This window comes from Microdochium trichocladiopsis (assembly GCF_020744255.1).
Source record: "Microdochium trichocladiopsis strain MPI-CAGE-CH-0230 chromosome Unknown B0I36scaffold_15, whole genome shotgun sequence".
NCBI classification, from domain to species: Eukaryota; Fungi; Ascomycota; class Sordariomycetes; order Xylariales; family Microdochiaceae; genus Microdochium; species Microdochium trichocladiopsis.
The window spans coordinates 561,736-587,979 of record NW_025763558.1 but is presented as its reverse complement, the minus strand read 5'-3'; the positions used below and the strand labels follow the sequence as shown (position 1 = coordinate 587,979).

Sequence of the window (26,244 nt, the reverse complement as noted above, 5' to 3'; positions counted from 1 at the left end):
CCATGGATGCGATCACTTATAATGTCCATTCGGGGACACGGTGGACAGGTTAGCCGTGAAACCGTGATCCGCATTACGAGACAATGAGTAGATAATCACGACTAGCCGAAGCTGGGGCGGTGGATATGTACAAGGTGCGAAAGAGACTCGAGGGCGTTCTATTGCAGGGTGAGTCTGCCAAAGTACGGAGTCTCTCAGTGGGCTGTGCTCTATATTTAGAGATAACGTAATGGTCTTATTGCTAGAACAACTACGCTGAACTTTTGCACCAGGCTCATACAGAAGAACCGAATACACCAGGCTTTACCCTACCTTGTGCTCGCTTCATGGTACCTATTACTCAGTGTGCACTATAATTAACCAGTATGTTCCATATCAGGTTAACGGAAGACTTAAGCCATGAGCTGATGAAAGTGAGCACCGCATATTGGGCGCCCATCGAAGGCAAAGTCGACCGATCGGAATGCTTTCCTATTTCGACTAGATCGCGAGCAGGAGTATTAAAAGGTCGGGGTGGTGGAATAATGGATATGAAATTTGGCTATAGTAGTCTAGGAAAAGCCTGCCGACTATTCACCCATATGACAAAATCACCTCCGTGACCACGGTATACGTTGATTCACGAGTTCCCTATACGTTCTGGAGTGACCTGGTATAGACTCAAGAAGGCCAGGAAATAGGGCAGGGCTGGCCTTAATACGTGAGGGATTTCAATATTGATATGCAAAAGTTGGTAAGATTGGCGCTAACCATTACTCCCTCCTTGATATTGGCCATGATTCCGTCAAGGCTGAGTCAAACTTAAGAGAAGAACGGCACTTGGGTAGCGCTTGGGATGCGTTCAGGCTTCGTATGGTTGGGCTTGAGATGTTGCCCCTGTAACTCATTGATTGAGCGGACAATCATGGGCTGAGAGAGAAGTCGTAACAGGACCAGTAGTACATCGTCTTTAGAGGCTTTGGGCCACATGATGGTCTCTGTTCTACGTGGTATCTTGCGGTTGCGGATTCTGCTCCTGTCTTGGATGGCAAGGTTCCAACAACGTCCGGGATGAACTCTTTGACAGTGAGGACAGGCAAAATTGCTATGGTGTCTAGTGGCCAACTGAGCAATATGCCAGCACTCACCAGAATGCCTCTTGTGACAGGTCGAACAACCAGGGGTTGGGCACTCTCCGCCTCTATGGTCTTGACTTCGGCAGTGGATGCAGACTTTCAGGCCTTCATATCTGCATTTGTAGCCATGCCAATTTCCGCAGTCAAGACAACAACGGTAGTTCACCCTAAGCTTGGGGTATTTGCCGGGGCGCGCACGTAGATGGTGGAATGCTAACATTGGGTGCAGTGCGCTGGAGTTTATTCAACATCTTTGCGGCAGGTGTGCCTTTTATTCCTATGGAGTGGTTTTTGAATTAGCCCATGGGGCGTATCAATTACACGTGGACTTTGCTGAGGGCCTCGTCATCCTTCATGTCGGAGGCGCTCAGGTTATCAACTAGTATGGGATTTCAGTTGAACAGTATTACTCATTGTTAAGCAAGCCTAAAGAAATTAGGTAATGGCTCGTTTCTATCCCGGGAGACTCTGAAGAACCAGACAGCACCGTCAACCATATATGCTGGGGCCAATTCGAGCTGACGCACATGGCTACGACTAATCCTTAATGGGTGGCTCCGAACACTTATGCAACGATACCCTCTTACCAAGCCGGTGTAGTAATTTATGTTCTGCTGGATAGATGAAATTCGGAACAGTGAGTGCAATTGTGGTGTTCTCTTCGGACCATCGTGTCTGGGTCTCTCTCCAGCCATCCCACTTTGGTCCATGTGATTCACTATATCAAGTGCAAGAGTGGAATGCCACTTGGAATGATTTCTGTCTGCGAATGGTAATGAGTGTCAGGCAAGGAGATGTTCGTGACTAAGTACAACTCACTCCTCATCGGATCTCAGAGATCTCTCATCGTTGACACATCCGTAACTGACTGTCTAAGATGCATTGTGACTGACCCGCCAAGTCCAAGCACCCGATCTACTGAATTGGGAGCTTCTGATTGAACGACCAGGTCCCGATCTCGAGTCCTCCTAACTGAAGTGTCCGGAAACCCTTAACAACCGTACCCTCCCAGTGATGAAGAATGCTTTTCGTGCACATTATCGATGACACAAACTGGGGCTGTACCGCGCAGTTCGTAATGCTTGCCTTAATGATAATCTTATTGCTTTCCTCCGTTGCCGTTCAGTGATACTACTTAGAAAAGGTTACGAGAATGGGGTATCCTGCTTCTTTCTTCCTGTATGATATCGTCGAAAACTGAAGCGTCAGTCTTTGAGATAGTGTCATAGGTGTTTACTGTTAGAGGGCAGTCGGAGTACGGGAGTCTCCACAGACGACAGCAGCATAGTGTCATGCTCCGGGAGTGAACAACACTATACGGTCTTGCCACATCCCATGAATGCTCCCCGAAACGCGCACATAAGCATATTCCTGTCTCGTAGCAGGGTCGATGCGTCCATCTGGGAGGAATGTGTGACATAGAAGCGGGCTGCGCCCAGGAGCATCGCACTTCTGTGTTCCTGGACGCAACGTCGACGCCACTCGCCAGCTGGGCCAAATCAATATGGCATCGTTGCATAAGTTCTGCACGGCTGTCAGTTAGGAAACTAAGGAAGGTAGAATGCCCTACCCTGATCCGCGTTCAAGAATTTCGCGACAGCCCTCGGTATGACGCTTCTCACATTCCTCCCGACCCAGATTTTGTATAGCCGACGATCATTCCACTGTAAGACTTTGATCCAATATATCTCGCTACGCAGTGTGTATCTCGCATGTATGGCAAAGTGATGAGAGACCCTGAGCCAGATGAGAAGATCTCCTGGACTGGAATAACCTGACACTAAGTACCAGACCTCCGCGGGCAGGGCGCTTAAGCCAGTATGAAGCATGGTGACTGTATCAACGCTTCCGAACAGTGTTTCTTTGCTCTTGCTCAAGATGACTAGAGCACGTATCGAAGGCCGTTCATATAGAAGATTCCCATATGGTAATGGAAGCCTGCGGGGACGGGTTCTGATAACGATTTGTCGAGTTGGATGCCCAGTCAATATCTGGAAAAACAAGCACAAAACCATGTGCTCAACAAGCTTGCTAAAGAGCGTTATTTGGTCACAAGGTTTCCTGGACTCGCGAAATGCCAAGACTCCCACCACTCGCAAATCTCCTCAATGTCCCGAGCATAGTAGTCCGTCTCGCTCTCCTGTTCCCATAGTGTATTCCCAATGGTGGCAAATGAGACTGCGCCCCAGTCCAGGTCGCGGTAAGCACGGCGACTGAGATAGCCGACCAATCCTGACTTCTGGATACGTATTTCAGGTTGCCAAAGCCAAGGTGCGTTAATCGTGGATGGGGTCGAGAGGATATAGACGTATTTTTCGTCCTCCCTGTAGTACACCATTGCGTTTTTCACTCTCAAGCGTGGGGAAAGGTGATAAAGTTCAATTGAATGGAAAGCCTGACAATCGGTTACCTCCACTGCTATTAAGTAGGCTGTAGAAAGCAGCGAGGAGACGCTTCCTGCTTTGAGGTACGAGACTTAGGGCATTAGATGTTGAACAAACAAACGGGATTTATGTGGTATCAACAGTTTGTGCATAAGTAGTGAAGGCCAGGGTCACCGGACTACTGAGAGAGCTGTGTCCATACCACCGGGATTCCGGTAAGTATCAATAGCCACACCTATTGAAGTCCAAGGCATTGCTGAGTTAGCAAGGCGTGACTGTTCAAATAGAACTTCAACGAAATGACTCTGCGTAGACTACTTCTGTTGCTTCAATAATCGACCAATATACAGTAGTGACCACGATGAGTATCCACTTCGGTTATATTAGTTTCGCTTTCCGCACAAACCAGTCATTGTGGCGCATTGTGGCGCCTACAGTGCCAGAATTGGCTTGAAGAATGTACTTCGGCTGAAGGCGGGGTCACGGTGGAATGGCCCAGTCAACCCCGCTCTCTGGTGCTGCCGAATCTCAACCATCTTTTGGCTGTCCTCTGCTCGACATTCTCACTTCTATGAGAGACATTAAACTGCCAGTTGTCCGCTATAGGTTCGGCAGGACTCCTGCCTCGCCTCTTTTCCATCGACTTGTCCCTTGTTATCATGCGTCCACACCCGTAGCTTTCCGACATCTGACGAGTGGAAGTACCGCAATCAAGCGGAAGCACCGACTCCAAGCCAATCGCAAGACGCTTTTCCAGGATTCGGATGGATGAGTCTGCCTCAGCTTGTAGCCATGTCAGCGCCAATAGACACCAATAGAACAAGATTCCGCAACGACTGTATCTGATACGAGCCAGCAGTCCGACCGGTACGAACAAATATATGATACAGGGGATCTCATTCTCCTTCTTGGTCCACACCAAGCGCCATTGAAGGTGCAGTCAAGATGCCTTCGAACGGCATCGAAGGTCTTCGACGTTATGCTTGGACCGAACTGGAGCGAAGGCCAAAACCTCTCTGAAGACAAGCCCAAGCCGGTCGACTTGAGCGACGACGATTTCGGTGCAATGCACACTGTCTGCTGTGTGATCCATCATCGAAACGACCTATTGACGCCAACTCTCGATCCTGCAGACCTTCTCCGAGTTGCCATCGTGGTTGACAAGTACGACCTCAGTGTAGCTATGAAGTTCGCCCTCGCGCAATGGCTCAAGCTTCGAGACGACATGGACATGATACAGCTCGGGTTCATGCTGGCAGCTGCATATCAACTTCGCCATGACGAATTATTCGAGGAAACCACGTTAGCTCTGATCATACGTTGTGATGCTTCTTATTGGTGTCTTCCTGGGCATGAAATAATCAACGAAGTCTTCAACATAAAGACACCTGGAAAAGTACTTTGTAAGTTTTATCTGATAGTCTGTAAGATGAAATACTAACGTCACAGACGTACTTGAGGAGAGACGAAACCGCATGCGAGCAGATATTTTGCGCCTTCTTGGATCATCAGGGCCAAAGTGTTCTTGTGGTTGGGGCAAGGTGCATGCACAGGGTCGTGAAAAGCGTAAGGCAAGGTATGGACCGCTTGACTTATTGAAAACGCCGTTGAGTCAGATCATCGACAGACTTGAAAGGATCCCACTCGGTAATTTGTCCAAATCTCAAAGTTGTCACATCTGGGCTAACATGCATGAGCTGGAGGGGAATGGAGACCCGGCAGGCGAGATAGACATCATGAAGAGGGCTGCAGCAGTGTCTCTGGAGCATATATAGTGGTGGACTTAAACAAGCTGATACTTCTTGCATGAAGGATGAAAGCATTAGTCTCGTTCATTCGCGTAGCAGAATGCTTACTTTTGACATTGCTCCAGACCGTGACCGGTATTTTGCACATCACTACTACATACTAGCACGATTTCCAAAGACCCAGACGCCTAGCCTACCAGGATACATGAAGACTCAATCATGATAGACGATTTGAGATTGTGTGACGCTTTGAGATAGTGCGCACCAATATACACACAGTTAAAAGAAACAAGCGGATCCATATGACCCGTGCGCGAATCGTCTTAATTGAGTTATGTGTGGACACTGACTGTGGTCACTACTGTACTCTATACCATTTCAACAAGACCTGCAGAATGTTGAGGTGCGACGGGGGCGAGATTTGTAGTATTGCAACAGTTACGATATGTCTTATGAGGAGGGATTCGCCGACGCAAGTCATACTGATTCCATCCTAACGTTGCGGGTGAACTCTCGTGGGAAGACGAGACCTTTCGCATAAAATACGTCGTCGGACCCCTGAGCGGATGACGTGTTCAGTACTCTGACAAGACAGCCCATTTTCATTGCGAATTAGTTCAACATATAAAGACTGGTTCAAGGTCTCACATTGCATTTGTTAAGGATGCCGTGCGGGCATAGCAGATGGTTAAGCTTCGTCCGGCACAATGGTAGATCTGCGCTTGAGGCCACGGATTGTCCACAGAGGTTGCTGCATAATCTGCCGGACCCAGACTCGCAGCGGCCTGTTGTGATTACGACAATTGGAAACCGTCTCAAAGTGGAGTTTCTGCGCAGCCTTGGCGTTAACGTTGATCCAAGGAGAAAAGGGGAAAGTCGCAGCGTTATAAACCTATCCATGTGGCCGAAAACAATCAAGGACGACAGTCCCGCAATCTTTATGGACACAGACATCCCTCGAGACGGGTGGAATAGCACCAGGTCATTGAAGCCTGCCGGATGCCACGAGTCAGTCTTCCACAATTGTGACCATCTAGCCAGAGAGAGGCCAGAGGCCATTGCCGATGTACTGGCTCGCAAGGCTCTCTTTCCTTTTTCGGATGTCCTTTGCGTTTTTGCCCCCGATATTGGCGGAGTCGTCAGTGTCGGCAAGCAAATAGCTTCTTGGATGCGAGACAGCCCCTCTACGCCTTTCATGCCACGTCCCTGGCTGATTGTGGTCGTGGAGCGAGCTTTAGAGGGAGAAGCGCTGGATACTATCATTGGAACCATTAGGACCAGTGTCGGCGAAAACGTCTCTGCTCACTTTGCATGTATCCGCGTGGTGAGAGTGGACTCTAAGCCAGCTCAGAGACATCGCCAGTGGCCTTCACTGGCCCAGGAGTTCTCATGCCTCTTTCCAATCTTAGGAGAAGAACGGCAGAGATATGGCTGCCTGTTCACAGCAAGGCACCTCGCTGGCTTTCTACACGATACGGCGGGCGCTTTGACACTTAACTTAGCAGAGAGACCTAACTTAATAAGTGTCTCCAGAGCAAAGTTCCCCCCTGCCGAAGATCATCATGAGCACTTGAGCCGCTTCATAGCGAGTTCAGCGGTATCAACTTGTGAGGAAGCTAAAGAGTTCTTGCTACCTACAATTGCATCAAGCCTAATCCTCGATCATTATGTTCCTCAGATGCACAGTAAGTATTGCTCGTCACGCAGTCGGTTCCTCCACTAACGAATATTAGATTTTGAACCGGATGATGTATTTGAAACTCTGTACCTTGAGAAGTGGAAAAGCGCTTTACAGCGAGCCAATCTATCGGTAATACCACCAGGTGGTGACAACCCTGACCTCATTTGCGCGCTTCGGGCCGCTTTTAGAGACGCATTTCGAGAATATCTTGTTCTAGGATCATCGGAGGAGCTACATCTCAACAAGCTATCCGCTCATAAAAGCAGGTGGGAAGTCGTTCATTCCAATGAGACATGTCTATGTTGTCTCAGGCGCCAGCCAAAGTATTGGTTCTCCTGCGGGCACTCGTTATGTGAATGCTGCGTTGAAGTATTTTCAAAAAGGGACGTTTTCGATCCTTTGCTATGCGAACTTGAGGGCTGTCTGTTATGTGGACGAGTGCTACCCGCGACCCGTATCAAGCTGTGGCCTCGAACAGCTGGGGTTCGCGTTTTGAGCATTGATGGCGGGGGTATTCGTGGCCGGATCCCCTTGGAGTTTCTACGCGTTCTACAAGACCATGTAGCGCTTCCACTTCCGATCCAAAGTCATTTCGATCTAGTCTTTGGAACAAGCTCCGGTACGTGACACTTAACGACTCTTACTGAGCATGAACTGACATAAATAGGTGCCATTATTGCATGTGCATTATGCATAAACGGCTGGGACATCAAAGTCTGTACGGCTACCTTCGAGAGCTTTGCAGCTGAGGCCTTCAAAGCTCGCTTTCCGTATAGAGTACCATTACTGACGAAGATCTACGATTTGTGCCTGCTGATGATTGCGGACTGTCGCTACTCCGCAACAAATCTGGAACAGTCTTTGCAGGCCGTCTTCGGACCGACGAGAAGCATGCTTGAATATTCTAGAGCCTCTGAAATGGGCATCTTGGTGGGGGTTCCTGTCACGACAACTTCCGACGTGAGTTGCCACATATTCAGTAACTATAACGGTAGTGGTCGTCGGGAGAAGACAGGTAAGCACGGACGCTGTACATTGGTTGCATACTTGCTAATCTTTGCAGACTACACTATGGTCAGGCATTCGTCCTCAAGAACCCCCGTCCCGCTATGGGAGATGTAAGCTTTTGCTCCTGATTGAAATGATGAGGGCGTCATGTAAGCTAATCGAAACAACTTATAGTCTGAGATGTTCGACGGCAGCACCGTAGTAAGTCCTAGATGGTTCTCGAGATTGGTCACTGCTAATGGAATATAGCTACTTCCCTGCCAGGCATGTCGACGGCCTGGAAAGATACCAAGATGGGGGCCTGCTGTATAACAATCCTGCCTCCGTGGCGATCAGAGAGGTGGCTGCAATGTTTCCAACTGCTAGGAAACCGAGCACGCTGGTGTCGTTAGGCACGGGATCTAGTCACACGCCTGGAGATCATGCAATACAACCCAAAAGGTTCTGGAATGACTGGTTTGTCCTTCGTGGTTTTAGAGCCTTAATGCAATCTGGAAGCTCAGAGAGAGCGTGGCAGCAGCTGGAGAGTCATTGGAACATATGCAGGTCGGGTAAGATGTTTCGATTTGATGTCGACTTTCAGCAAACAGAGCCACCTCTGGACGACGTGGATAGTATGAAAGAAATCGCCGTCATGGCAAATCAGACAATTCTACGGGCACCACATCTGAAAGAAGCCGCTTGTTCCATTCGTGCCGAGCTCTTTCTCTTTGAACTCGACGAATGCACTCCTTTCTTAGTAGAGGGCGGTTTGTACAAATGCCAAGGGAAAATCATATGCCGACTTGATCCTAGAGTTAGGGCAAGCCATGAGCTTCTTCGGCAGCTTTACAGAAGCAATGCGAAGTTATCAGTCAACGGGGTAGAGTTCGAGCTTTCTTTCGTAACTCCTTGGAGTCACAAACTGAAAAGATCGAATATTCTACCGCGCCCAAAGCTGACAAAGTCCGATTTGACTGATGGACGCACATTCATGCGTGTGGAATTTACTTTATCTAGTCGTTTGGATAAAGTACAAATGGTCCTTCAAGAACAGTCTCATGACAGCCATATAAGTGGCTCCCCCTTCACATTGCAACGACTTCTAGATCAGCAAAATTTAGAACATTGGTTCGGTAATCATAATCACCGTAAGCGAGCTTGGCCAGAACCAGAAGTGCGAGAACGAAGGACAAAAAAACCCAGAGCCTGTACGTCGTAGTAACTACTTAGAGCCATGGCAGGACAAGCTGCTGGTCCGAGGATTAATCGCCAGCGTGTAATACATCCGCTCAGCATTCATATAGCATGAAGTACACAATAACGTAGGGTTTTGTGATTAATAGATTAGGCTCTGTCCTATGTCATTAGAACACACCCTAGTGCCGCGTAAGGTTTTGGACCTTTCAAGTGGGACTGACACCGAAAGAGATTCTGAAGGTCACCTGGACTCGCGATTTCCCCGAGAAGAAGTCACTACGCTCCTTAGATTCACCAAAGCCCATGATGGCCGCCACGCCGTCAACGAGCAAGGCTTCGTGGTAGCCTGCAGCGCGCTGTTCGTCAATTTGTGACCGATTGCCTGCTTCGATCCCAAAATAAGCCTAGTTGCTACGATTGGGCGAGTACTCCCGCCGCCATTTCGTGTCGAGCTTACCAGTCTCCCTACAAGCACTTGCCTTGTTCTTTTTGGAGGCATGTAGGGCCTACGCGGTAAGCTCTTCCACTGCACTCACTATGTTCAGTTGAGTAGCTCGGGGGAGTGTGTGGGATAACTAATCCTTCGCTGCTGGCCTTTGGCTGGGGCGTTCTGGCCGCCGGCCATGCCGAAGCACGTGAGACGCTGCCATCCGCCACAGGACCGATCCCCACGAACACCACGCGCAGCCTTGAGCTGATGGGCGGGCAGGCATCCAAGGAAGCGTAGTTGCACCAGATTAGTAAAGCAGTAGCTCAATGTATCCTAACTCCTGCTCGTTCCCTCATAATGGGGGGCCTACAAAGGCCGTCTGGTCCATAACCGCGGAAGCACCGCGCACCAACAAACTTGGGCAAGGCAAAAACGTACTTTTCACGAAAGTCACCATTGACCTTAAGTCTCTGCATTAGTCTCGCACGCTGCTGTCGTGAGCTTCGCTCGTTCCATGGGAACACGCCATTTGGCGTACAGAGCACTGCCACCTTCTCGCTTGTCCAGAGTCAACGTCATTTCACCGATACTGCTTCATGGACCAACCAATCATCCGTGTGACTGAATTTGCTGTTATGACCAGATCTGGGAACTCGTTGGTAAATTTACCCAAAGATCGCCACAACAACGGCCTTGGTCTCTCCACTGCTTCTTGCGGCATGACTGCGAAGATATCGTGTTTGCAACCTTGTCGACACTGACCTGGAGTGACGCGACCTCGATGGCAACGTAAAGCACGACACTTTCCCTGAGCGTTCCCTGAGCATAGCCCACGGCGCCCGCGGTTTCCACGTTTATCTACCGCGTGCTTCAGCTCCGGAATTGCCCTTGAAATATTTCTCATCAGGTCTGAGACTTCCGCTATTGGAGGAGATTATATGTATATGGAGGTCCCGTTCTCTACTACCAAACGTTCTCCATGATTCAGGCTCACGTGCCCCGCAGCTCTCTTTCTGTTGAGCAAATCGAGTAGTTCGATTGTTACACCAAGAGGATCCCACGTGTCCCCATCTGACCACCAGTCTTGGACATCCGCAGGGAAGTATTAGGACTGCGGAGCTCCTCTGCATGTGTCAGAGCGCTTCAAGAGCGAACCAAGCACCAGATTCCTTGTCGCAACACCATGAATAGCACCGACTGGAAAGCAGTAAGCGCGGGAAAGCTAAGTGTCTGGCAAGAATTAATTATAGAACATGGCTATCATTATTAGTTTAGTGTTAAAATAACAAGTTATGGCACACTCGGGGCTTCCCACCGGCCGACCCACCTAGCCATCTTTGTGTATATACTGTGCACTCCCCACCGATCGACAATGAGAAGGACCCAGGTAAATCCAAATTCACAACCAGGCGAAAGCACTTCCTAGTGGAAATGGACCCACGTTTCATCTCAGTCATTGTGGGCTTTTTTCTGGCTGGCCTATTACACTGTGCCGAGATACTGCTACATCCAAACAGGTCTCCTCTCTTGACACTACTAGGACCTCTCCTTGTTGTCCCGCATCTAGCATTCGTGATACTCCTACTGCTTGGAAATGACGCATACTACCCGGCCGCCAAGCTCCTGTGCATAGGACACCTGTCGGCTCTCCAGGTACGTTCCAACACCTATGCAGCGGCCACGAACCTTTCCTAACTTAACAGCCAGTATATCCTGACCATCTGTCCGATGCTGAGGCTGTATTCAGCGCTCTGGCATCAACAATGGGCAATGTTCTGGCCAGTTGTCCCAGCGATTCTTGCCGCCATGCAGCTCTATCTCGCCATGTTCGGCATGATATCGGGATCGGCCGTTATCATCAGCTGCATCCCTCTAATCACGGGTGCAGCTTCCCTTAGTCTGCCAGGATACGGAATGTTTCATTTTATATCCCATCACTTCAATAAAGGCGGCCCCATCCGCCAAACCTCCATCGCATCTGTGTGGCGAATCGGCGCTTGGATGGTACTGATATGTTCTGGCTTCTTTCTCTCCATCACACTCGTCATACTAGGCGCAGTCTCGGTGGTCGACGACTACGTCGTCTTCAGTGGCCTTACTGCGGTTAATACTGTATTGATATGTGGCGATCTTTATCGTTCATTGAACAAGGTGGAAAATCCCGAAACAGTGTCCGAGGACACTGACTATCTAATCAATGTTTCTGATACTGCTGACAACAGAAGAAAGGCGGATGTGGGTCCGGCTGTGTAGTAGTACAAGTAATCAGTAGGCTGCAGTGCTACAGCTGTCAGTCATTAGGATTACCCATCGTGGGCTCCTTGGGAACACGACATTGGTCACCAAATGTATGGACTTGGGTGTTACTAAAGGGTTTATTAAATGCTTCTTATAACTGCTTGGGGTCTGAAACTTAAATTTGCAAGGGAATGCCTCAGCGATCCCGCGAAGAAGCCTGAAGGCGCAAACTGAACAACCCCGCGATCAGTGTAATATATGCCGTTGGGGGATTCGAAAAAGATAAAGTACGCCGTGTATAAGTTGAACTCCGGAGTGACCATGAGTACTGTTATTACAGCATTGATCGCTGTTGATTCACAAATACGAGCTGTGATAGTAGAGAGGAAACGCGTCGCAATGTTCGACTTGCATATTCCAGTTCAGCTTGGGTTCTGGCCAGAGCCTCCTGTACGAGCTGCAGAGAGGCGAGAGCTTGCATAGCCTCCTCTTCAAGGTCAAGGACGGCTTTCGTCTGCATTGTCGCTCGTTGCAAGGCCATAGTGTTCGTAGGGTCCTCGTCGCAGGCTGGTTTATTCTCACGCTGCTGCTTTGTCGCTAAATACTGGCCTGTATTGGTGAGCCCAGAATTTCATCCTAGCTTTTCGGGGAAGGGGCGATAGAATGTATTATGCTTCTTGGTCGTGGGGTATACCTGAGCCTTCATTTTATACACAAGCTCAGGCGGAACCACCTATTCTCAGGTGTTATTTTGCACAACCAGTAGTAGTGCTAACAACTCGTAAAACGTGGCTTGGTTAAAAGGTCGACGGCATGGTCCCTTAAGCGGGAAACAGTAGGATAACACATGGTTAGAACCATAACAAATCTGTTTATATTGAACAATTGAATAAACGGGAGACATATGTGCTTACCATGGTATGTCCATGGCGCGGAGCCAAGAAGACGTCTCTATTCGTCTTGCTAACAAGTGCAAAGAGAGACAAGCTTGGTGGGGGCCGCCATGGTATCTCGAACCTCAGCGGGCGCTGATGACATCAGAAATCTAATGCGTTTTTCAGTTGAGGTTATATTAGAGTGTGCGTCGTTGATCGTGGACAGATAATGGGGGTGTCTCACGCTACTTGGTCCCTCAGCAGGAAGTGCATGCCGTCCTGTTGTGTGTAGATTATCCATCCGGGTGATACTCTTGTTGAAGATACCATTAGCCAACTACACCCATAGGTGGGTAGGGTGGTCTTTCTTTCGAAGAGGCCTCCTGTAAGAACAGTGCACCATAAGGTAAATCAGCTAGGGGTCGGAGGTCCAATTGAGGTCGCATTACTGCAAAACTAATTCTTGGAGATCTAAGTGCTCTGTCATGAAGTGCACACGTTTCGACCACAATATGGTGTCGTGCCAGAAAGCCCAGTGCAGCTGTCCCGTGTCCACCTGTGTGCACTCTCATACCTCGGTACTGGTTGCACAGTTGTGCACATTGTGCATCCTCACCTTATCGGCACCAAGTCGATCCCCGGCTACGCCAGCACCTTGTCCACAGTCCCCGCGGCCTTACACCTCCTTATGTCATGTGGACTATATATAAATAATTAGTTGGTTGTGAGACTTGCGTATTCCGACGGGAGACATCACGTAAGGATCAGAAAACAAAGAACAAGTAGCGTTGAAGACTTCTGGCGATGAGAACCCAAAGACTTAGCAAGGTAGATCAGGGACTCGTGTCCCCGAACTCTACATAAAGTGGCCTCTTAGCTGTTTAGGACTCGATCAAATAGGTTCGACGAAAGAATGGATTACATGCCCCTCAGGGTTCAATGCCCGTTTGGGACCATGACTTACATATACGACATTTTATGTAGTTACTCGAGAGGAGACACAGTATATCACGGCATTGTTTGCAGGAACCTCAATAGCTACTACTTGTCATGGCTGAAAGAAGGAGACGAATCATCCACATCGCTACGTAGCAACGGCGCTTCTTCTCCAGCAGAGCGTGCAATCGAAAAAATTATAACTGTATACGATGATTTCCGCACGGGGTCCACACTAGCTGCTGTTAAATGGAGAAATATCGAAGAACCGACATGGGAGGATGTCAAGACTCTAGTCGAGGGAAGAAGCCAAATGGAGAATGATCAGATACTTGCCTACTACAAGGAGGTAGATCTACGAGAGAGGGAATACCTCGGCGATACCCTCTATCAAGAGGTATCCTTGCCGGAGTAACGTACAACGCGGTGCGAGCACCAAAATAAGTCAATCAAATATAGCTAGGCTAAGTTATACAATTTATCCATTAGGTAAAACGAGTTATCGAGTATAGATCGCCTTCACAACTTCATAAATAAAGCTGATTATATCTGCGTATCAACTTTAACCCCCGGCTAGGCTACCGAGACAAGTATTAGTGTGGACCACTATCATCGAGAGGTCATGTCAAGGATCGAGTAAGTGATGATGACTCCGTTGCTAGGATTAAGTTATTTAACACAGTAGTAACTCGCATTGACGTACAATAATCTCAGGGCGCCCGAACATTCTTGTAGAATTCTGATAAGAAAGAGCGGTACACATAGTTTCGATCGTCTTTCTAGCCGCAAAGTTACCATACTGTGTCCCTACTCTGAGAGCTGCTGTTCCCCTACTGATCGATCTTTTCTGTCATCCAACCCTCTCCGAAGGGACTGCCAAAGCCCCAGGGGCCCCGCAGCAAGTAGGAAATTGGGCCCATGTAGGCTAGTCCTGGTCGAAGCCCAAGCACCCCTCTGATTGCCGACCTCAGCAGCGAAAATATGACATGTAACGAAGCAGATATTGTAAAGGCATGTGACAAAGGTGCTTTACTACGTCACAGAAACAATGATCACCAAATCACGCGCCCTAGTACTACAATATAAAGATAAGTCTTAGACGCCAGCTTGAGCAGCATCACTATGGGCTTCAGAATTACTCTCCACAACGACGGACTCCAAGATATTTGGCCCTCGTTCCACTTTGCATCTAGTGATCAAATGCAACCGATTCTGCCTGGCATTCTCCGGCCAAATGGATCGTATACCGCGCTTCTCCCGGATGAGGCCAGTGCTGGCCGTCTTTGGGCAAGACAATACTGCGAGGATGGGGCTAACTGTGCGATAGGAGACTGCGGATCATCAGACTGCTGGAGTCATTCTTCAGATAACACGACACTGTTCGAGTTCACACTGAATGCGGACACGTTTTGGTATGATATCAGTCTAGGTAAGTCGCAGGTTCCCACGTTTAGCATTCTATTTATTGACGTAGAAAAGTGGACGCTTTTACCTGCGGTATGACAGTCGTTCCTGAAGTGGAAGATAGCTTGAGGTGTAAGACTATTGCATGTCCTTACGAGTCTATACTTGGTACGTCTCATCAGCCCCCCCTTTGCCCAAAAGAAAACTTGATACTTGGAACAATGACCGCAGGGCAGGCAACAACAGCGCCATATTGTCTCTCAGATTGTAGGTTATATGGATCCGATGAATATTGTTGTAGAGGCGGTACGCCACAGTCGTGTCAACCAAGCAGTACATGGTTTAAGAATGTGAATGCATGCCCGCATGCCTATAGTTATGCCTTCGATGATGCATCCTCGCTATGGGGCTGCGACGTACGGGACGTAAATCATATCTCTGTGCGCTTCAATTGTCCTTAGCATAGATATAAGAATAGTTCAATATAGGTAATAATACTGCCTGATTAGTACCGTTCGCTTTTACTTCTTTACGAGTTGGCTTATAAGGTTATAGAAAAGACTTAAGCCATCAAGAGGATTACAATCAAGAACACGCTCCGTGTCCGCATCGTCTACATAGAATAGATTGTTTGGAGTACCGTAGGGCGTTAACACAATGCCAGGTCAGCCTGCCGACAATACCCGCAAAGTTCTATCTATACATGACGGACCTCCACTACTGGACCGCTACCGACTTCTCCTAAGCGTTATGTTCCAGCCCTTTTTGATTCTAAATACTCGGACATCTCGATCGTCTAAAAGGACTTGATCGTGTGAAGTTAATAAAAGCCTACGTAACCGCTTGCTAGTTGTGCTAGGAGGCTTACTTATTGATATCTCATGTTGCTATATCTACTTTTGATTTGAATGAACTGGTTCTTCCGGGTTATCAAAAGTTACTGAGGCGGCAGCCCAAGCTTGTCCCGCAGAAGACAGAGGAAAACAGCCGCTGCGAGATCACGGCGCAGGTCTGTAACAGGACCGGAATGACTCAGTAGCCAGCACCTAGTGGAATTGTATGGCCCTAGCAAGAAAGAGAGATAGAGCAAGAAACTGATCCTTGGCCCCTACCTCCTTCACTCTCGTGCAGTAGGAGGTATTCCTTATATAAGCTTGGGGGCCTGGAGAGATGGCGGGACGGTCATGGCTCCAGCCTTGCAGCCTATTCTTGTGCTCCCACTTTGAATCCAGTACTGCTGTCCTCGGGAACACCGGGAGGCCAACGGTCTAGTCACAGAGCTAGCTCGTGGTGGCACCGGCACCTCCAAGGCTTGGGCTGGCGTCAGCTCCGACAACACTGTATTCCGGACAGCTCACGGAGGGAGGCAGGACCGCCTAAGATTCTGTACCGCTCTGATGTACATCTGGGCCATTTTCAGTCCTGCACCTCATAACTCCAACGTCGCCATGCAATTCTGCCACTCCACATGCAACATTTTGAGAAATCGCATCCGACCACGGTTGATCACTCGTCTAGTAAAGCTGCCTTGGACTAAGCCGTACATCCCCTGTATAAGCGGCTATTCGAGTGGCTCGACCGGGTTAATTCCCTTATGATTTTATCAATGAGCGACCGAGGCTCCCCGTACAATCACCCCCGCAAGCACGACGTTATTGTTGTATTACACTTTTAGGATCTTGATTGGATAAACTTATTAATCCATGTCAGAAGATGTATTCAAGATTACAAGGGTTATTGATTTGGGTTTGTCTGGGTTTGTTTGGGTTTGTTTGGGTTTGCTTGCTTGGCTTTGTTGAAGCCCCACTTAACATTCAAGCGAACCAGTGGGGGTTTGTGAAGGTTTGTTCTTGTTTGTTTGGGACCCCAGTGACAACTGTGGGGGTTTGTTTGTATGCCTTGACATGGACGGATTGAGCCACGCTATGGTAGCAGGAATAGGTTTCTGGCGCAAAAGCTGTTTCGTGAGCCAGCTGAAATGTTTTCCAAGTCATCAGGCGCCTTTATAGGATGGTGAGGTTCTTCGCTGTTTGCACTTGGCTAACAAGCAGTCCCAGGCCGACAATTCCTGCGATGTGGCTTCGAGGCGACAACAATGGACAGCGATGATCTCCTGGAATGGATGTCCCGCTTCAACAACCAACTGAACAACATTTTCGACAAGGTCAACAATCTTCAAAGCGAGCTTCAGACTGTTCGTCACGATGTGCATCGACTATTATCCCAACGACAGACAATTGCTAGGGCAGCGGCCCCACGCACAACAAGACCACGAGGAAAAGTGAAACTTTACTTCCCGGACGGGACGAAGTCTCCCCCCATACCCTATGTGACACTCATCCAATTTGCCTTTTTAAAGCAAGGCAACAACCCGATGTCTGTCAAGTCCTTGTATCAATGGCTGGCGTTAAAAACGGATGTCCATGATTTAAAGAAGTCATCATGGCAAAACAGTGTTAGGCACGCCTTGAGTTCAGATGATGGGTTTTGGAATGACAAGGAAGAGAAGGTGTGGCGCGTCGACCCAAGCAGAACCGCAACACTGCACTATAGTGAAAATTGGCAGTACTTCCTCAAGGCTTTTCCCGGCTTTATGGACGATACAACCTTGTCTGTATACCCGGCACTGTTAGAACAGCCATCACCATCCCACAATGCCAGATTTTATCCCTTCGAAAAGGATGTTTTTGGGGGAAACCTAGACGACGCCACTTATAGAAACGTCTTGAATGAGCTTAACACGATCGATCAAGACACTGATGGACCTATGAGCCTAATTACGCAGAGCCACAGTTACCTATTCTGAATTAGATACATTAGGTCGCACCCAGCATCAGGACTTTCATTTCACTCGGACATTAAATCCTCATATTCTCTTTTCGTGCTGAGAACGCCATCTACAGCTTCACTCATACAACGGCACGTCTAGGTGGATGCACGATCCCTCTTTTAATAGGGCCCCTCCGCAGGAGCAGCTTGGCAACAACGAGATTCCGGGCACTCGATTCGTGCGCAGTGAAGGCTACGTAATCGCAAGCGCGATTCAGAATAGCGAAACGAGTATGCGGACTGATTATGAAATATGAATGTCGACCACATTGTGGGCTCCCTAACTTGTAAGCAGATGTTGGTGAGCAATTCTTGGAGACTAGAACGAGGACGCCCTCGTCGAAGTTGCTCCTCTTTGACCAGAAACTGCGCCGGGCGTCGCTTTTAACTTGTTAAACATGGTATAGTATCACCAAGGCTTTCGTTTACATGCCTCTACGACTCAGCAATGCTACACGTTCTAGATCCGCTCTGGGGTGTCGCTCGTGCTGCTGGGATCAAGGAGGGACCACACTATTGCGAGTGGCAAATGACTGTAATGCAGCCCACGCGGCGCTGCTGTATGGATTAATTAATCCACTCCCAAAATCTAAACAAAACCACCTCTCGGCTACGAAGCCCTCCCACTTGGAGAAGGCAGTGCCCAGAATGCTATGCCATATATGTCACCAAGAACTCATGAAATCAGGTACTGCAAGTCGCTAGTCAAAACGGCATCGATGCCCATCGCGCGGTGACGGTCCCTCATCCCCTCTGTCCGCAATAAGACTTCTCCAAGCATTCGACTCCCTTCATCAGACACAAAGTGGAGATGACTGGCCCGAACTTGTTGCTCTGATCTGTCTTCGTCTGACACCCTGGTATTGGCTGTCTCTGGCACCTTCGGCATCATTTACAGACTTTTACCATACATATATGACTCCGCCGAGGTATCTATGATTGTATTATACGTCACTTTAACCGCGCCTTGCCCGTCGCCGTGGTTCCAGGGCGAGGTGTATCTCAACACCGTTGGAGCACCTGTGGTTAGCCACACTCAATGCTTTTGGTTGAATGGACGTAGAAAAGCCTTGAGCGCAGCACTCTGGTCACCGTTCACTCTTGCTCCTCCAGCCAGGGGAAAGACCTTATTCTGCTGCTTCGAATACTTCTTGAGGGCCTTTATAGTTGGAAAAGTCTTTAGATTGCGAAGGAGCTCATTCGTCGAGGCCTGAGAGTTACGAGACGCGATCGCGTGTCGCGCGCAGTGTAACAGGTCGAAAATGTTGACATGAATTGCCTGTAGGATCTGGGACGTGCAGAGCACAAAGCGTCAGCTATTCTGGGCCGTAAAAAGACGCAGCAATTGGCCGGGAAAAGGCGGCCGGAGCATATCCAGCTGGAGATGGAATGAGGCTCACCCTCTTGCAACTAGTGATTGACCGTCCGACCTCTCCTCCAGTGACCACGGCACGGCATAGCGCCTGCCATGCAGCTAGATCGTTACTGCTGCCGTACAGATCCTCTAGCTCTATGTCGATGGCCTTGTGAAAACGTTTACTTAGAGCTTCGATCTCTTGGTAGCTCTTGCGGTCACCATGGTACTCTTTGAGCTGCGCAAAGCTGAAAGAGGACGTAGTGAATGGGTCGTATTTGAACCCCTCAAACGCCCGAAAGAAGCGATCCAATTGCGTATCGATATCGACGTTCGGAGAGGAACCTCCCACACAGACGATAGCAGTGCATAGTGAGTCCTCGCTGGTAGGTGTAAGTTCTAGATCTGACGACGACGAAGAGGTCCAATGGTATGTGACATCCAAATCCTGGCAGCGAGCGCATAGTAATGTGAAGTCCTTGCCACAGCATGGACATGTGTGCGCCATGTTACAGGCTTTCGCTGATATGTGGCTTGGATCGTGAAGTTCTTGCCCTGGCCGGAGGACGCGAAGTGTAACGACCTCACTGACGCGGGCGCCTCCCAGCCGGCGATGCAAAGAAAGGCTCGCGGGGGGATAAGGAGCTTGGCAGCATTATCACAGGGGCATGTCAGGCGATACTGTCTGAAAAGAGTCGGGCAATAGCAAACTTTTCGTTTGAACTTTAAACAATAATCCTGCTGGTATGCTATGCTAAGATTCTGTCGCAATGGCCTACCAGCCACTTGCCAGGCGAATCAAATACCGTCCGTTATTGAAGAATCCTTTCGCCGCAGAATGTTTGTTTGCAATGGTCGTGCATTGTTGGTGTGTACTCCCCACCTCTTCCCAATCTCTCCTTCTCACCCATCTGACTGGATTGAGCTTTCCGCCACACCCCACGCCTCCCTCTCCTCCGCCAACCATCTCGGTGATCTATCATCAGGCAAAAATGCTGAGGTCCATCATCTCTGTGTAACATAAGCCGAGTCGTCGTCCGGAGAGAAGACAGCCCATGGGCGTCGCACCTGTGAGGTTAATCGCAAAAAACAAGAAATTGTACACTTCATCTGCATTGCGTCGGCGTTGGGGGGAGTGACTGCGTGTCACCATCTTGGCAAATTGCCCTTGAGGAACCATGTTCCATTTAGAGCCAGATCAGAGTCGTCAGTGAGACGTACGCTACGCAGGGGAAGACGTAAGCCAGTCAAGAAGAGCAGGTGCACGATTGCCACACAAAAAGACTAGATGCACAAAGTAGCATGGACCGGTCTCGGGTTGCATGGATAAATCATACAGAACATTGAGTAGGCATTTCCAATATTTAGCACAATAGGATGTGTCTTTGTCTTTCCTCTCCCAATTAGCTCTTGGGATTATGTAAAAAGGCGTCCAGCAGCCGCATCAATCTGTCGTTGAGAGCTGCTCGGACCTTCACATCTAGAAGTGCGACCCTGTACCCGATTGCTATCGAGCACTGCAACTTTTCTTCATCACCCAGACCGACTTGGAAGACCTGGACATTTGGATGACAATATGGTGAATTTTCGGGCTCCCGGACGAACTGGTTCAGGATCCCCTCCAATTTCGGAATAGACCGACTTCGAGGAATGTCTATTTTGATCGCCGTTCGACTTCCCTTGCTCCGGGATCGATTCTCAATGAACAAGTTGTTCAGGATAATGTTAGAGATCTGCAAAGTCTCGTGCGTGTCGGAGCGAGAGAAAACCGTGAAAAGCAAAGATATCTTTATCACAATGAGCTGTTCCCTTTCGGTGTTCGTAATGACTAAATCATCACCAACATCATATGGGTGCTTTACAAAGAGGAATATGCAAGACCCAATAAACTCCTGAGCAGTCACTGCAAACATGAATGACATTGACAGAATCATTGTCCCGGCTGTTGCGATGCTTGTTAACAATGATGCTTGGAAGAACGAGACTAGAGCGCGTTATGTTAGCCTACCGCGAACAAGAAAGGTAGCTTGGCTTCTCTTACAGAAAATTAAAAGGGTAATAAAAACGACTACGCATAAGCAGACCTTCTCCAGCGATCGGATTGCTTGGGCCATGTCGGTCTCGTTGCTAGTAATTGCACGATACTCCTGTCCAATCTCTTTAATCCTGCGACCCCACTCTTCATTTGATAGGTTTGTAGTGACAACACTGCAACTAAACAGCTCGTTGAGTGGCTCTAGTTTACCGCGAAAATCGCTTCTTGAGATAGTGTTGACCTTTTCGAGACCAAGTTTCTCCCAAATACTTGCGGCGAGCTGCTCGGTAGAGGCCTCCTCTCTTAGCATTTTGAACACATTATGATCGTCTAGGGGATTTTTCATCACGAGCCTCTTAAAACAGTTCCTATATGCCAGTTGTCGTTTCTGCGGCGGCTCACCCGTCCTATAAAGCTTTTGAAGATTGTCCGCATCCTTTTTGTTGCCTGCTTTCCGGAGCTGAAAGGACTGGTGCTGGTAGCTAATCGATACGAGTTGTATAAACACCTTCTCCCCGAGAAGAACCCCTGATGCGATGAAGCAGGATATGAGGATGTTACTACAAGTCGTGACCCATTGAAAGTCGCCATGGCCTCTCTCCATGACAGCCTTATATGTCATCCATGATGCTAAGAAGGCCAGGAATCCCGCGATATAGTTCTCAAGCAGGTAGAGAGCCCTTTCATACCTAGGCTTTGTTATGCTAACAACGCCGCAGAAGAATTTTATCATGGAAGGTAGGACGTGTGCGAATGCTTTGGCTCCCCAGAGCGAGATCCAGGTGGCTTCAGCCCATATGAAGAGATCCAGAACCCGCGGACCGGAGACAACGACGTTCCCGGTTTGAGTGTTTACAGTCAGCTCGCCGAGCTTCGGTTCACTGCCCTTAATGCTTTTGATTGCTAGCAAAGTGCCAATTGGTATGGCTAGAATGATGGCGATGGGTAATATGTACAGTACATATCGGCCGGCGGTTGGGAGCTTATGAACATTTCCGTATAATCTTCCTATTGAATTGGGTTGTTCTCCTTTTAAATCGGCTTGTTCTTCTTCTCTGGGCTCGGGAGACTCCAACATATACCGTCTGCACAGAGGGTCCTGACCATATATATAGTTCTCCATTCTGTTTGAAAAGTTAAGGTCTGTAGAATCATAGACGGTTTTTATTCTAGTTCCCTGACATACTATAACATTGAAATGTCATTATAGTTATGCGAGAAGGCTCTGTCATACTGTTGACTTGCGAGTAAATTACCTTATGCTGAAAAGAACATTTATTACACTGTACTGTACAGTAGTGACCGCGAGATGTGTCCGCTTTTCAGACATTACTTGACGTTCCCGCACGGACCAGCACGGACTGTGCCTTGTTGGCTCGTACTGTGCAAACCATTCCACAAAAAGCACTCTCCGTAAGTGGCGCAAACCACTTGCGGCCACATTTTTATCCAGCCCTAGTCCTAATCCATCCGTATCGCAAGGCATTTCGAAGCAGAACTTTCGGCATAATATCAACGAATTTTCAATATGGCTATCAAAGAGATCTTGTCTATAGATGTAGGCTTTCTTTCGACACTTGATTCAGTCGGTGCACACATTCACAGCTTCCTGCTTCGATCATTCTTTTCCACATTGCAATCGTCTTCAAGAAGTCTTCTAGCACCTTGACTTTCCCACAAGCACACGCCATCTTCCTCAGAGTATTGCGGACCGATGAAGCATCCTTTGGGTGAGATTACGGCGAGGATATACGCCGCTAGCTCTACTCTATTCTTAGCCTGGCAGTGGTCTCTTTAGCATCAGGAAAGATCTTGGAAGCGGCAAAGTTAGCTGGCTGGACTTTCACTCACCGACTTTTCGATTGGACAGGCCGATCTGTGTTTAGCTCGGCACAGCTGGAGGCAGTCTTGCGTTCTGTGTTATAGAAAGTCCTCTGGTGGAGGCAGCCTTGCCACAAAATCTTTCCACTTTAAGGTCTTCCCAAGATACATTGAGATCGCTTCCAATATATCCTTATCCCAATCAGGGGAAAAGAATTTGATCCGTGGAGGTTTTTCAGCCCGGTGGTCAGACAGCCGCATCACGACCTGCATCGCTGTAGTCTGCGAGTACTGAAGACCTGCAATTGCCAAGTCTTGAAGCTCGCCGGCTTGCTTTCCAAACAGATCAAGCTCATCGAGCAATAGTTTCCTGGCTAAGCCGCTTGTGTTGCTCCCAAGTTCAATTGCCAGAATGCACTGGACAGCTTTATCGATTAAATCGCGTGCGCTCTGAGTCTCGAATAACAAACGATCGTTATTTCTCGAAATGTGCCGATGGTGGAACGGCGAGGACATGATTCTGACGATGAACCTCCTCTCGCCGCTTTCGTCAGGAAGGTTGTAACTCTCAAAGGAGCCAATTGTGGCGCAGATGTCCTTAGTAACGGAGTTTTGTCCTGGGATTGTCGCGCGTCGATAGTGCATGAAGAGGTTTCCCGAGTCCGGGAGGTCTCGGAGCTCGCTGACCTCCATCCCGAACATGAAAGGGAGGATTGATTTCGTCCGTGCAAATGGGGAGAAATAGAGTAAGAAGCAAGTGGGGTTAACCGGTTTCTATAGGAGAATTAGTTGCATGTAGTGGGGCTGAAGCGGGGGAGGCATACACAGTGACAATTGGCAACTTGTTCACAGTCAGGAATTTCATGCCCAACGCACAGTACTAAGACAAATTTCCACGCGGTTTCTACTCATGCCTTAAAAGTATGGACCGTGCGGAGATCATCGTAATCAAACTGCTTGCGGAGACTGATTTCCGGTACTTCTGTACCTTATCGCCTTTATTGCTCTAAGTCCAGGCAATGCCGTACTGTACGGAATGCGCTTACGGACAAGTGTGCCTCCACAAAGCACTAGTTTGTGGTGCAGCCAGCACTGTGCATGCCACGATAACCCCGCACAGGTTGGTCCGTGCGGGGATCGCAACTAATATCGATAAAATGGACACGGATTGTGGTCACTACTGTAGTGTCCCTAGATTTCAGAAGACGTCATGAAGTGCGTTACTGTTCTGGGCATTGGGCAGTTATCTCAGAAGGACATCTGATGAGACGGGGTGTGGCCCGAACATCCATGGAAGTAATGTTGATAAAAGCCGCGCTTTTTTAGCTGCCGGAATGCACGCTGAATTAAATGGACAACAATTTGACAAGATATATATAGGTCTGTGGGTGATACTGTATTATTAAGCACATTCGCCTGCTCTTCCTCTATTTCAAATTGTATGATATAGTTATTCATGGGCGTACTAGTATGTTTACGTAGTTAGATTTTATGGGTACGACCGCCAAGGAGGACGGAGAGTATGGAACTATGAGGATAAGCTACAATCTGATGCCACTACTCGCGTAGTACGGTGATACGATCCGATGTCCGGAGTCAACTGTCTGATCGGCGCTGTAGGGCTCATCTCCTGTCAAGGTAGGTAGGACCTTGCGCAATACTGGCTACGTGCTGTCGTGCTCTCTGGGGTTGTCGTTCGTGTCTCTTGTGAGATAACACACTTTGATCAACTGAGTGACTACGTCGAGTGAAGGGTAAGGGTTACACTTAGATTGATCGCTGAAGTATAAAGGGAATGGCTGGTTACAAGAAGATCCACCGTTCTATATATCTTTGTTCTTCATCGGTGTTTCCCTTATTCCTGCTACGTCGATGCGTCGCATGGGAACGAGTCGTCGTCGCGACCCAACTGCTAGTGGTCGCATGCCCACTGTTCAGTGTCGGCTGCTGACGTACGGTAGAGTGATCACCTAATAATCGCCCGCCAATCTTTGCTGGCCCGCCCTTGTCCCTGGCCTGATCATGCGGCCTTGTTTGTGCTGCGCTTCTTTGCTACTTCAGCCCCAAATAGTTCCACTATTGGTTGGGCCGTCATATAGGGCCTGTTTGATAACCTTCTCCCGGATGTAATGCTTTGTCCTCGACTCCTGCCTGGAAGGCATGGTGGAAAAATCGCAGGGCATGATACAACTGCTCGTAGATATTAACTTCTACACAAGCTGTCCCCTTGTCGTGGTCCTTGCTAGTTCAAAATGAGATTGAATTACTATAATGTAGGCGCCATCCAATCGAGAGCAGTAGGATTAATAGATATAGGACTGAGCATGGCATGAGGGCCTATGAGATCCATGATGCCGTGGTCTTCCTTCGTCCCTAGATCTATATCCGTGTCCAGAATATTGGTGCTGATCTCGTCATATATCCTTTGGGTATCCTCGTCCAAGTTGAGATCGAAATCAAAGACACCGAGCTCGGTGTTATCGGAGAGCGTAGAAAGTGCCATTGTTGGCACGTCGGCAGTGCTATTTATGAAAGGGTCGTTTTGGAGGAGGCCTGACATTAACATTGCAGGTGTCCTTTGGGCCATAGGGATATTATATAGTATGGAGTACAGGGCTGACATGTCGTTGCGGAAGACGGCATCGCTTATAGAACTCAGGGTAGACTCGAGCTGCTCGATCTTTTTCTTTATCGACCTCTGCTCTTCGAGCTTCTTCCTGCGATGCTTTTGTTGCGCTAGCCGATTCTTTTCTTTTCGCATTAACTCAGTCTGTCGCGCCATATTGTCTGGTGAACTTGTTTGGATTGGCCTTAAGGGCTCCTTTCCTCCTGAGGTTCATCGCCTCTATATCTTAGTCTTTCTTCGTTCATGATCGTGCTCAACCACTCTGAAGTCCCAAAATACCAGTATTTGCCTAATGATGCTGTCAACAGCATCCTCCAGAGGCTAAAAATGCACCAAGATCTGAAACACTGCATTATGTGAACTCTCTCGAGATCTTGTCTCCAATTCTACCGCGGCCCAAAATAGCCGCGTCTGAAACCAAAAGATTATGTCACTTCTCCGTGAAAGGACACTTGCTGAGTCTCTGCCTCGTGTCAACCCTCTGTATTCGAGTTGTGAGCGCGAGTATTCCCTCTCCGATTGGCGCTAACAAGAGATATGACATAGGTTCGACAAATCGCCGTAGACTGCAAAACAGGCAA

The 26,244-nt window shown here is 48.6% G+C and overlaps 9 protein-coding genes across 9 annotated transcripts; 5 read left to right on the top strand and 4 right to left on the bottom strand.

Annotated features, from left to right (window-relative positions):
- Positions 1–801: 801 nt before the first annotated feature.
- B0I36DRAFT_356275 (uncharacterized protein) lies at positions 802–1,335 on the bottom strand (the record flags this gene model as incomplete). Its single annotated transcript, XM_046157587.1, has 1 exon — positions 802–1,335. The coding sequence occupies one exon, from the start codon at positions 1,333–1,335 to the stop codon at positions 802–804; it is 534 nt and encodes a 177-aa protein (XP_046004570.1).
- Positions 1,336–3,128: 1,793 nt separating this feature from the next.
- B0I36DRAFT_356274 (uncharacterized protein) lies at positions 3,129–3,953 on the top strand (the record flags this gene model as incomplete). The annotated part of the gene is made up of 4 exons (XM_046157586.1): positions 3,129–3,315; positions 3,552–3,582; positions 3,643–3,714; positions 3,887–3,953. 4 exons carry the CDS (start codon positions 3,129–3,131, stop codon positions 3,951–3,953), a joined length of 357 nt encoding a protein of 118 aa, XP_046004569.1.
- Positions 3,954–4,054: 101 nt separating this feature from the next.
- On the top strand, positions 4,055–5,398 carry B0I36DRAFT_340634 (uncharacterized protein). Its single transcript, XM_046155961.1, has 4 exons — positions 4,055–4,293; positions 4,359–4,902; positions 4,949–5,146; positions 5,203–5,398. The coding sequence occupies exons 1-4, from the start codon at positions 4,264–4,266 to the stop codon at positions 5,307–5,309; spliced, it is 879 nt and encodes a 292-aa protein (XP_046004568.1). The 5' UTR covers positions 4,055–4,263; the 3' UTR covers positions 5,310–5,398.
- Positions 5,399–5,917: 519 nt separating this feature from the next.
- B0I36DRAFT_228135 (acyl transferase/acyl hydrolase/lysophospholipase) lies at positions 5,918–9,074 on the top strand (the record flags this gene model as incomplete). Its single annotated transcript, XM_046149106.1, has 5 exons — positions 5,918–6,932; positions 6,981–7,547; positions 7,596–7,928; positions 8,161–8,819; positions 8,874–9,074. Coding segments are annotated over 5 exons (2,775 nt in total), but the record flags the coding sequence as incomplete, so codon positions are not given.
- A 5,720-nt stretch (positions 9,075–14,794) lies between these two features.
- Positions 14,795–15,459, top strand: B0I36DRAFT_256879 (thaumatin; the record flags this gene model as incomplete). Its single annotated transcript, XM_046150976.1, has 2 exons — positions 14,795–15,023; positions 15,074–15,459. 2 exons carry the CDS (start codon positions 14,795–14,797, stop codon positions 15,457–15,459), a joined length of 615 nt encoding a protein of 204 aa, XP_046004566.1.
- Positions 15,460–17,093: 1,634 nt separating this feature from the next.
- B0I36DRAFT_356271 (uncharacterized protein) lies at positions 17,094–17,804 on the top strand (the record flags this gene model as incomplete). The annotated part of the gene is made up of 1 exon (XM_046157585.1): positions 17,094–17,804. One exon carries the CDS (start codon positions 17,094–17,096, stop codon positions 17,802–17,804), a length of 711 nt encoding a protein of 236 aa, XP_046004565.1.
- A 1,468-nt stretch (positions 17,805–19,272) lies between these two features.
- Positions 19,273–19,503, bottom strand: B0I36DRAFT_228675 (uncharacterized protein; the record flags this gene model as incomplete). Its single annotated transcript, XM_046149115.1, has 1 exon — positions 19,273–19,503. A coding segment is annotated over one exon (231 nt), but the record flags the coding sequence as incomplete, so codon positions are not given.
- Positions 19,504–22,723: 3,220 nt separating this feature from the next.
- Positions 22,724–23,761, bottom strand: B0I36DRAFT_340633 (uncharacterized protein). Its single transcript, XM_046155960.1, has 2 exons — positions 23,068–23,761; positions 22,724–23,006 (listed from the first exon to the last, which is right to left on the bottom strand). Exon 1 carries the CDS (start codon positions 23,737–23,739, stop codon positions 23,137–23,139), a length of 603 nt encoding a protein of 200 aa, XP_046004563.1. The 5' UTR covers positions 23,740–23,761; the 3' UTR covers positions 22,724–23,006; positions 23,068–23,136.
- A 1,542-nt stretch (positions 23,762–25,303) lies between these two features.
- Positions 25,304–25,819, bottom strand: B0I36DRAFT_356269 (uncharacterized protein; the record flags this gene model as incomplete). The annotated part of the gene is made up of 1 exon (XM_046157584.1): positions 25,304–25,819. The coding sequence occupies one exon, from the start codon at positions 25,817–25,819 to the stop codon at positions 25,304–25,306; it is 516 nt and encodes a 171-aa protein (XP_046004562.1).
- Positions 25,820–26,244: the final 425 nt, after the last annotated feature.

Coding starts and splice junctions, on each gene's coding strand:
- B0I36DRAFT_340634 (XM_046155961.1), top strand. CDS start 4,264: ATGGATGAGTCTGCCTCAGCTTGTAGCCAT. Junction 4,294..4,358: donor CTGCCTCAGCTTGTAGCCAT/GTCAGCGCCAAT, acceptor ACGAGCCAGCAG/TCCGACCGGTACGAACAAAT. Junction 5,147..5,202: donor ACTTGAAAGGATCCCACTCG/GTAATTTGTCCA, acceptor CATGAGCTGGAG/GGGAATGGAGACCCGGCAGG.
- B0I36DRAFT_340633 (XM_046155960.1), bottom strand. CDS start 23,739: ATGTTCGGGATGGAGGTCAGCGAGCTCCGAGACCTCCCGGACTCGGGA.